Genomic DNA, 11782 nt, shown 5'->3' on the forward strand with positions numbered 1-11782 from the left:
CGAAAAGTCCAGGATAGCAACACCAACTTGGTTACCAGCATCATGTGATTTCATGAAGTCATGCAGTGTGACTAATAGCTGTGTTTCACGTGAGTACTCGGATCTAAATCCATAGTTAAGTGATGTTAGTACCCTTTGCTTGTCTAGGTGGTTTAGCATGTGCTTACAGATGATGTGTTCTAGTATTTTACACGGCACAGATGCTAGTGATATCGGTCTGTAATTTTCTGGTGCGTGTTTGTCTCCTTTTTTGAATACGCTCGAGCTGTTAGCGTTTAACCAGTCTCTGGGCAGTGATCCAGTATTTATTGACTTTTGGTATATCATTGCAAGTCCTGGTGCTAGTTGTTTGGAGCACTCCCTGAGGATTCTGTTTGGTATGCCGTCTGGTTTCTGATGCTTTTGATGGATTTAGTTTTCTAAGCAGTTTTTCGACACTGTTATGTTTTATTTCAAAGGATGGGATTGAGTTCTTTATGTATTTTGATGTTTTAGGCAGTTTTTTGTTGTTGTCTCTGGTGAATACTGATTTAAATGTTGTATCAGTAGTTCTGTCTTCCCTTTACTGTCATTCACTAAATGGCCATTGCTGTTCAATGGTGATACTCCTATGTTGTCTTGTTTTCTAGATTTGATGTATTTCCAAAAAGGTTTTGGGTTGTTGTTTTCCAGTCCTTCCATTATGGTGTTGTTGATATATCCCTTTTCAGCCTTTCGGACTTGTCGTTTGCATTCTTTCTGAAAATGTTTGTAGTTTGGCCAGTTCTTTGTTCTCTTTGCTTGTTGGTATAGCCTAGTTTTCTTTATGAATATTTTCCTAATTTTGTGGTTTATGCATGGTAGACTTGTTATAGAGCGGATGAGTTTTGATGGTATGTTCTTTTCTAAATTCGAGTAAAGTTCGTTTTTGAATGTGTCCCATAATTATTGTACTGTAGCATCATTTTGATACATATCAGTGATTTTGGTTGATAGTATATTCAGTTATTTATGGAGATCTTCCAATTTTGCTTTTGAGTATATGTAGCATTTACGTGGCCGTTTACTCTGGTAGTGTGTTTTTGTATCACAGTCTGTTATGATCATGTCGTGGTCAGATATTCCTGGAGCGTTTGTTGATGTCAAAGTTTAATAAGTGATGGGTTGGTGGTTAACAACACTAAATGTCAAGGAGGTTTTCACCTCTAGTTGGTGTTTCATGTATCTTAGAAATGGAGTGTGATATTAGGACTTCCATGCTTTTTGTATTTCCCTGTCTTGTGCGTTATGGTTTATTGACACGGTGTTCCAATCAATACTCAACTTTCTACTCATTTTCTTTCTAACAAAACTAGACTGTAACAAAAGGTGACGAGATCGAAATAGCAAGAATTATTTTTTATTTCTCAGTGTACCGGATATGAATATGAATTGTGGGCAACGCGGACTTTTCAAAACAAAAATATGAGAGTAAACTAGTTCAACAAAAAAAGAAAGAAATGTCAACACAACAATATACCCAAACAAAAAAGGAACTCATGATGCATCTAGAAGCAGAACGCCTTAAATCATTTGAAAATTGGCCTTTCGATGAGTCATGTAGATGCACACCTGCAAAGGTTTTTCGATTTTTTATTTTGTTTTTTTAATTATTTATGGATAGAAATGATTTTTAGTGACTGTGGATATTTATATTTTTCTGTCGCATGCATTACATGTTATAAACATGTTTCAGGTTCATATTAAACATATTTGATTAAAATGAAAATGGCTGTGTTTACACTGGAAACTGATCAATCTCAGGCCTCTACAATAACTTTATTTTCAACTTGTCCAGTAGGACAAGTACATACCAAAATTTACTTGTCCGAATGAAATTGTAACTTGTCAAAAAAAAATCTTTATAATAACCTTTTTTGCATTTTAAGTTGATTCAAGGGACAAAATGAATTAAAACAATAGAACAGAATTTGATTTATATCTTTTGAAATACTTTTCAAAAATATGAGTCGAGAACAACTGAATCTAGTCATTTCACAGGACTTAGGTTCTAGTTTTCATCAATGCCAAAGTAGACTCAGCACATGAGGCACCGTCTGATAGGCTTGTCAATGTACACTCATTTGTATCCTGGTTCTTTAAGTTTAAAAAAGTTTATTCAAATGCAATCAATAAAAAAAAAGATGAGGTATGATTGCCAATGAGACAACTCTCTGCAAGAGACCAAATGACACAGAAATTGACAACTATAGGTCACCGTATTGCAAGTATCGTTTTTTTCTACATATGATCAAATATAATTTCGTGAATTTTATGGTTAATAATTTCTTCATTTTCATTTAAAAAATATTTTTGTTAAAAAAATTACCGTAAGGTATTCATTATAAAGCAATAGACATGATAGAACAAGGTAGGAAAACGAGGTACTGATTTCAGTGATTTGTCTTGGTCCTGAAATGTCTCCTGGGTTGCCAAACTGTCTATTAATCATGTCTCCTAAATATGTCTCCTACGGTGCCAAACTGTCTATAAAACTTGAAGGTGAATGTTTCGTTTTTAAGGTGGTAACAACTGTCGCAAGTAAACATGTCAAATTAATACTTGTTTTTATCTTCTTTTCTTGTTTTTTTGTTTATAATTACTTTTTCATCAAAGTTCGATTAAATTTATTTTCTGCAGAATAATTTTACTTGTCCTGTCGAACAAGCTTGATATAGTTTTTACTTGTCCGACATTTTTTTCCTCTGGTACCGTACAATCGGACAAGCGTTATTGTCGAGCCCTGGATCTGTTGAGATTTCATTGCCTTGATTGCGGATTATTGATTTTTTGTTTTGATTGACAGCTTATCGTGTCACGTAGTAAATTAGCATTCGGTACATGAATGTAAACAATAGATTTCGGCAAACAAGTCAGCATACATATAATACTGTTAAAATTGGTGGATTTGAAATGAAAAAATAATTATTAAATTCATTAGTTTAAATGCAAAAAATATATATTGTTTACGAAAAATTATTAATAAGTAGTCAATATATTCATGATATTAGTGTTGAAAATAAACCAGATATAGTCGAAATGCCGTCGCTTTACTTGACCGCTAAGAAAACAAGGTGTCAAAGGTTAACAGATCATAATTAATCCTGATAAAAACAATAAGTGTGCAATAAAAACAATGTTTACTATTTCAGTTCATAATTAATTCATATAACAAATAAAGGCAAAAGTTACCCAGGTCTCATAAAGATATAGCCACATTGTTTTGAACTTTTGTGAACTTCGTGTTTACACCAAAATTTCAATATGGCTGTGAACGGCCTACTTTTGTAGTTCTAATTATGGAACCTAGTGTACATATTTTCACAAAGTCATATGCTAATGCCACCAGAAGACCATTACTAAGCAAAATTAACCCTGATTATAATAAAAATATTGTACACATAAAAAGGAGTAGGTAATTTTATAGGAACAGTATAATTTATTTGAGCCATGCATGTGGGTTCCGGTAGTAACGAGAAAGAGATTTATATTCCACTTTTTATTTTAAAAAGTGACAATAAAAATAGGAAAATCCAAACTACATTGTATAACATATACATATGATTTTACAACAAACCAAACTTGCGTATCTCTTTTCAATCAACAGTTATAAGAAATTTTATGAATCATATACTTTTTTCCACATCATCCCCACGCTATTTTCATCCTGAAAATTTCAATCTTTAAGTGTCATTTTTGTCGAGCCTGCGACTTTTGTCGCAGAAAGCTCGACATAGGGATAGCGATCCGGCGGCGGCGGCGGCGGCGGCGTTAGCTAACTTCTTAAAAGCTTTATATTTTAGAAGGTGGAAGACCTGGATGCTTCATACTTTGTATATGGATGCCTCATGTTACGAAGTTTCCGTCAGTCACATGTCCAATTTCCTTGACCTCATTTTCATGGTTCAGTGACTACTTGAAAAAAAAGTTCAGATTATTTGTAATGTTAAATTCTCTCTTATTATAAGTAATAGGATAACTATATTTAGTATGTGCATACCTTGCAAGGTCCTCATGCCTGTCAGACAGTTTTCACTTGACCTCGACCTCATTTCATGGATCAGTGAACAAGGTTAAGTTTTGGTGGTCAAGTCCATATCTCAGATACTATAAGCAATAGGTCTAGTATATTTGGTGTATGGAAGGACTGTAAGGTGTACATGTCCAACTGGCAGGTGTCATCTGACCTTGACCTCATTTTCATGGTTCAGTGGTTATAGTTAAGTTTTTGTGTTTTGGTCTGTTTTTCTTATACTGTATGCAATAGGTCTATTATATTTGGTGTATGGAATGATTGTAAGGTGTACATGTCCAACTGGCAGGTGTCATCTGACCTTGACCTCATTTTCATGGTTCAGTGGTTATAGTTAAGTTTTTGTGTTTTGGTCTGTTTTTCTTATACTGTATGCAATAGGTCTATTATATTTGGTGTATGGAATGATTGTATGGTGTACATGTCCAACTGGCAGGTGTCATCTGACCTTAACCTCATTTTCATGGTTCAGTGGTTATAGTTAAGTTTTTGTGTTTTGGTCCGTTTTTCTTATACTTTATCCAATAGGTCTATTATATTTGGTGTATGGAATGATTGTAAGGTGTACATGTCCAACTGGCAGGTGTCATCTGACCTTGACCTCATTTTCATGGTTCAGTGGTTATAGTTAAGTTTTTGTGTTTTGGTCCGTTTTTCTTATACTTTATCCAATAGGTCTACTATATTTGGTGTATGGAATGATTGTAAGGTGTACATGTCCAACTGGCAGGTGTCATCTGACTTTGACCTCATTTTCATGGTTCAGTGGTCAAAGTTAAGTTTTTGAGTTTTGGTCTTTTTTCTATTATGCAATAAGTCAACTATATTTGGTGTATGGAAATATTCTATGATGTACATGTCAGTCTCGCAGGTTTTATTTGACCTTGACCTCATTTTCACAGTTCATTGCTCAGTGTTAAGTTTAAGTGTTTCAGTCTGTTTTTCTTAAACTATAAGCAATAGGTCAGCTATATTTGTTGTATGGAAGGATTGTAAGCTTTTCATGTCTGCCTGGCATGGTTCATCTGACTTTGACCTCATTTTCACGATTCATTGGTCAATGTTTAGTTTTCTTGGTTAAGTCTGTTTCTTAGAAACTATAAGCAATAGGTCAACTATATTTAGTGTATTGAATGATTGTAAGGTGTACATGTATTTCTTGTTTGGTTTATATGACCTTGACTTCATTTTCTTGGATCATGTTAAGTTTATGTAATAGTTGTAGTAAAGCTTTCATTTAGGACTATCAACATAATATCAATGGTTAGTAAAGAAGGCGAGACATTTCAGCGTGTCCACTCTTGTTTACTCTTAAGATGGGATTGTCAAAGATCGAGATATCTTTTATCATTATAGTAATCATGTTTAGATTAAGGATTATCATTTCGAATAACTATAAAATAAAAAAACAAATTACGGAAATTATAAGATCAAGGCACGCTGTCACTGTCAAAACAATATGGCGGGTAAAGTCTCGTTCTAACGACCGTGATGTTGATATTATTACACTGATTGGTGTAACCGTTTCCAGTCCCGTTAGTATAATAGTCCCAGGTTTACGCTAAAAAAATAGAGCTTATATGATATCCCTATTTAGGAATCTACGACACTTAACCCAAGAATTTGCAAAACTTGTTATACTTGAACTATTGACTAAAAGCACTTCTTGTGAGATCAAAATTTTACAGAATTTTCTGTGATGTTCATTAATGGCGGACAAATGGCAATAGTCAATATGGTGTATCTTTTCTGAGTATAGACAAAGCAGCCAAGTAAGTCAAGTGATGGACATGAGCTGTGCAGGTGGGGATTATTTCCCTGGTATGGCCACAGAAGCCGGATTGGTTCAGGCCAGATCATGTCATCATTCTCATTCGCATCAAACCACTGACCAGTCACGTCTCGGTCATTACAGCTGAACAGATATGCTTGATCAGCTCCTGATTATCCGCAAGCTACAACATCTGATTGTATAATTCAATGACATACTGATAGTCCAAGTTTGCAGTTCAATGTGGTACAGTTACCAAAAACTGGTATGTGTCAGCATACACTCCGATCCCATTGTGGATTGGGAGTGTTTTCACTTCTGAGGGCCCTGTATTCGCGGTGTTGAGTAATGGACTGCCATTTTCACCGTCTCACGACAGTGGTCATGAACTGGCTTCCTGCAGACATTTACTATTATGTCTATGACTCATATACCAGTACACTGGACGTTAAGCAACCAACAATCAATATTTTTTTTCTTAATTTTTCCCTTAGTTTCATACTCCTAAACTTTCTAAACATTTTTTGTGTTATCTTATAAAATTACTCTATTTCTTGTGTTGAGTATTGTTCTATATGATTATACAACAGTTACATTGTACATTCTAATATAAAAATGAAATTCAGTTCTAAAACCAGTGTTTAACAAACTGCGAAATAAGTATAAAGTCAGAAAAATTCTAGCTAAAAATGGGACAAACAGTCAACACAAAAAAAAAAAAACCCACAAACTTCACACATCTGAAAAGTTCAACTTGAAAAATTCTAACATTGTTTATTTTGTGAAAGTGATGGCTAAAATAAAAAAATTCCCTGGTGAAACCCTGATTAAAAGCAGTTCATGTATTGAGAACATTTTATCTTCAACATATTACAGCTTTTTCACGTTGATTGAAAGCTATATTAAAAAAATATACACATTTAAATTGTATTAAATTGCATTCAGTGATTTTTTTTCTATTTCAGTTAGCTAAAGCTGGGTTTTATAGTTGTGCAACAGAAAATGAACCAGATGCTGTACAATGTTTTATGTGTTTTAAAGAATTAGATGGATGGGAACCAGATGATGATCCATGGTGAATATGATTGCATACATGAATTAAAATATAATATCCCTTAAACATATACACAAAACACACATAGCTATCTGTCACCTGGAAAATAACGCACAATAAGCATGATAAGATTTTAACTACTGTACTTTACAGTTGTAAAATTTTTCGGTAATCTTTTTCCAAGAATATTTCACTGTAAAGATAAAAAAAGTCTGCAAATATTTCACATGCATCAAATACAATTGTAATAAATCTGTTCTTAATTGCAATTTGAAATAGTTAGGGTCATTTTTAAAAAATGTTTAATTACATGTACACGTGGCAGGAATATTCGACTCCAAATCTTAATTGACTAAGATTGTCAGTTTTTCAGCCGAAGGTCTCGGTTCTATCTGGAAACTTCGACTTTCTCCAATTAAAAAAAAACTGACTGTCATGAAATAGTCAAAAGTGCTGAAAGTGGCTTGAAACACCAATCAATCAATCAATCAATCCTGTCAACATACACATGTTCTGCCTTCAAGTTACACATTTTCTTAAAGGTGTGCTTTTCAAAATCATTGACATTCATATACATATGTATGATTTGCAAACATGAAGATAAACATGTGTAGTACTATTTGTTAAAAAATAAGATATTCTGTATGTATTTTCAGGCAAGAACATAAGAATCATTCACCATCCTGTCCTTTCCTACAACTGACACAACCTTTAGAGAGTATGACATGTGAACAAGTATTAAAGCTAGAGATGACTAGAAATAAAAATAAATCAGTAAGTACAGTTTGGCAGATCTGAGAATACGGTAAACACAGAAATTTTTTATGCATGGGTTAATTTTGCTTACTGTAAATTTAGAAATTATTGTATGTTTTTGTTATTGCAATTTCGAATGATAGACCAAAATGTGAGAATAATTTTTGGGATTTCAGGAAATGCTGCCTACAAATATATGTTTTAAAACTTAGAATGCTAGATCTTATTATTGCGATACTCACCCAGTCGTAATATTGGCAATAATTTATAAATTTGCAATATGTCGCAAGCATGTAAAATGTGTGAAAAATACCCAAATTGTGGAAAGCAATAATATTTATTTGAAGAGTGAATTAATGGTTGAGGTGCAAAATTCAACACCTGCCCCAAATAATGTGTTGAATTTACCAAAAATATTGACGTTCACGGAAGTGGTTGGTAACAAGTGCATACATGTGATGGACTGTGAAACTCAGATCAGGAAATTGGGAAATTTTGGTCAGGAGATTAGGACTCAGATCAGGAGGTTTTTTATCGACATAAATGTTATCGTAAATGTAACCGTATGATGTAGAAATTGTCTTTTAAAGTGTTTTTTCTTCAACTTTCCATCCGAATGTAATGTGTTTATAGTACCTTAGTAGCCTTTCTATTCGAATGCTATCACATTGCAGAAGGAAATATTGAGAAGATTCTGTTCCTTGCTTTGTTTTTGATAATTGATTAATGCATGGTTTTTTTTCTAGAAAATTTAAGACTCAAACAGTGTAAAGTATTTTACTATTTTTAGCTAGATCACTGTCTATAGATCTATATACCATTGACATATATTATTTAATAACTGAATCACTGGTCTTTAACACTTGGTCATGTAGGACTAAAAAGTACAACTGTACAAGCTGACTTGGCTGCTTTCAATAAACGTGACTCTGCACTAAATATATAAAGTGATCCTGATCCTGGTAACAGTTTGTTGATTTTTATACTCAGGATGCTGTGAATTGTCTTTTAGTCAATGTTTACTGCTGTCAGTTTGGATCTTGTTGAGCATGATGAAAATCCTTTAATGTACGCATTGGAGTGCGAAATAGGCATTTTTTGGTTTTTTTAATGAGTTGAAAGTTAATTAAATGTTTTTTTCAGCTTCAAAACCTTCCAATATTGGCAATAATGTTTTGACAACAACATTCCACTTTTCTATCAGCTGATCATTGCCGGTATTTCTCTTTAATCATCCTTTGCGTGTGCCATAGACAGAAGCCATATTAATATTCTATCACCTGAGCTGACACCTGTTTATTATGCAATCAAACTATTATCACTTGTTACATGTAATTAACAGTTGGCAAGGTCAAAATCTACACGTGTTGTGTACAGGTAATGTCAGTTACACTGGATATGTTCGTTACTCTCGGGTTTTTTCATCTTCAATAACAAACATTTGTAAATATCGTAGTAAAAAAAAATGGCGCCTGAAAATTTTCATTCATGAAATATTTTTTTACACAGGATTTTTTTCTCCAACAGGAGGACGGGAGGAGACCCCTGAAAACGGGATTATTGTTCTCCCGTCGGGGGTGGGGGGGGTTCACATGTATGCAAGTGAAGCTGTGTCAAACATGTAGATATAATTAATTTTCAGGCAATGGTTTCATCATATGAACCATCTAAAAAAGTTAAACATCACATTACCTTGAAAAAAAATGTTAATTAATGAAAAATATAAATGAGTCCAGGCTCATCACACAAGGCAAAAAGGAGCTAGTTTATTTCCCTACGGTTCTAGATATTGCTATACAAAAGCATTTTAGAGTAGTTTGCATTAACATAGATTTTCAGTAAAGTTTAAATTGATTATTTCCAAACTTCATTAATAAAAGTAATCTTACATACACATACATGTATATGACCACATGCTCAAATTTGCTTGTTTTTCTCTCTTGTTTACAACTTCTTGTCATTTTGAAAATGTAGGTAAGTCCTGGTTAATATCAACATTCTGATAATTTATAAAAAGAAAACATTTATCATGACTTCATCACAGAATGCACAGAATCATGAAACGACTGTCCAGACTGAAACATTGAATAGAAGTGTCATTGGTTTTGGTGACATTCTGATAATTTATAAATAGAAAACATTTATTTTATCTGACATGACAACACATTGGATAGGGGTCTCATTGGTCATGTTGGTTTTTGGTTAATTTTACTTGAGCAAATCTAAACAGACTTATGCTTGAAAGAGCTATGAGAATAAAGAAAATTCAATGTTTTATTTTTTTAACTCCTTTATCAACTTATTCTGACCATAAAGTAAGGAAATACATTGTAAAACCTTAACATTTGTAGTGAAAAAGACTCATAATAATCCAGAAATGTGTGGCTAGCAAATGTATTGAATTAAAAACATTATTACAAACCCTCACTTTTCCATGAGGCATTCACTTCTAACTGTTTGGTTATAAGGGAGAGATCACTTCTTCCTAAATTTCTGAAGTGTTGTGAGCCCTGTGGATAATATGCCTTGTTTATAACTAAGAAAATTAGTTCCAGGGTTCTCCTAAAGTTGTGTACACACATCTTGGACACATGATTTTCAATCACGACCACCGTTTCATGAACCTGTGCATCCTGATTACTATAGCTGAGACCTGTTATCATCAAAAATATTCTTCTGCTGCCAAACTCTATTCTAAGAGGTGCTTCTTGTCAATATTTTTTTATCTGAAATTGACTTCATTTTTCATGAGTATCTTTGTGCAGTAGTATTAATGCATACACACATTCTAGACACATGATTTTCAGTCTGAACTTTGGTTTCATGAACCTGTACAACCTGATAACTCTAGCAGATTTCTGTCATCACAAAAAATCTGCTGTCAAAAAGTATCCTAAAAATGTGCTTCCTGTCAATATCTTTCACCAGTTTTACCCTTGTCCGTCCCGAAATTGGTTTCTGATCTCTAACTTCAATTAGCCTCAACCAAATGTTATGAAACTTATACTCAAATCTTATTACCATAAAACACAGATCAAGTTCGAATTTAGGTGACGTCACTTTTACAGTTCTATAGTTATGTCCCTTTATAATGTTATATGCAAGCTGTGGCATCATCTGTGTCCCATGGATACATTCTCCATTTATCTTATTATACATCAGTATCTTTGTACAGTAATATTAATTTCTTATCTCTTTTTTTCAGAAAAAGATCCTTGATAAAACTCTAAATGAATTTATGGACACAGTATCAGGTGTCCGAGATGAGATGAAGAAGTTAGCGGGCTAACATTCATTACAATGACTGATGTACAAGCAGTGAAAATGTAGAAAATATTCTTTAAAAGTGAAAGCATGTATAGTGAATGAAAGAGAGAGACTTTGCAATAAAGATTTATGTTAAATGTATGGGTATATATTTATAAATGCTTTTTTACATTAAAAATTGTGATGTTTTATTTTCTTATTCAAAATCCATTTTTTTATACCCCACGGAACAAAGTTCTGTAGGGTATAATGTTTTTGACCAGTCCGTCAGTCCTGTTCTTGTCATTACACCTCCTCAGAAACCACGAAACAGAATTTCATGAAACTTTGAAGATAATAAGGACATACTATGTAGATGTGCATATCGACAGGAAATTAGGATTCAATTATTTTTAGCTCACCTGGCCTGAAGGGCCAAGTGAGCTTTTCTCATCACTTGGGGTTCGTCGTCGTCCGTCGTCGTTAGCTTTTTACAAAAATCTTCTCCTCTGAAACCACTGGGCTAAATTTAACCAAGCTTGGCCACAATCATCATTAGGGTATCTAGTTTAGAAATGTGTCTGATGACCCCGCCAACCAACCAAGATGGCCACCATGGCTAAAAATAGAACATAGGGGTAAAATGTAGATTTTGGCTTATATCTCTGAAACCAAAGCATTTAGAGTAAATCTGACAGGGTAAAACTGATTATCAGGTCAAGATCTATCTGCCTTGAAATTTTCAGACAAATCTGACAACCTGTTGTTGGGTTGCTGCCCCTGAATTGGTAATTTTAAGGAAATTTTGCAGTTTTTTGTTATTATCTTGAATATTATTATAGATAGAGATAAACTGTAAACAGCAATAATGTTCAGCAAAGTAAGATCTACAAATAAGTTGTCA

At 33.5% G+C, this 11782-nt stretch overlaps 1 protein-coding gene across 1 annotated transcript; it reads left to right on the forward strand.

Annotated features, from left to right (window-relative positions):
- The first annotated feature begins 1379 nt into the window (after window positions 1–1379).
- Window positions 1380–11090, forward strand: LOC127708047 (baculoviral IAP repeat-containing protein 5-like). Its single transcript, XM_052212841.1, has 4 exons — window positions 1380–1598; window positions 6788–6897; window positions 7533–7650; window positions 10838–11090. Exons 1-4 carry the CDS (start codon window positions 1479–1481, stop codon window positions 10919–10921), a joined length of 432 nt encoding a protein of 143 aa, XP_052068801.1. The 5' UTR covers window positions 1380–1478; the 3' UTR covers window positions 10922–11090.
- Window positions 11091–11782: the final 692 nt, after the last annotated feature.

The sequence above is a fragment of the Mytilus californianus genome, unplaced genomic scaffold (assembly GCF_021869535.1).
Source record: "Mytilus californianus isolate M0D057914Y unplaced genomic scaffold, xbMytCali1.0.p SCAF_7, whole genome shotgun sequence".
Lineage (NCBI taxonomy): Eukaryota > Metazoa > Mollusca > Bivalvia > Mytilida > Mytilidae > Mytilus > Mytilus californianus.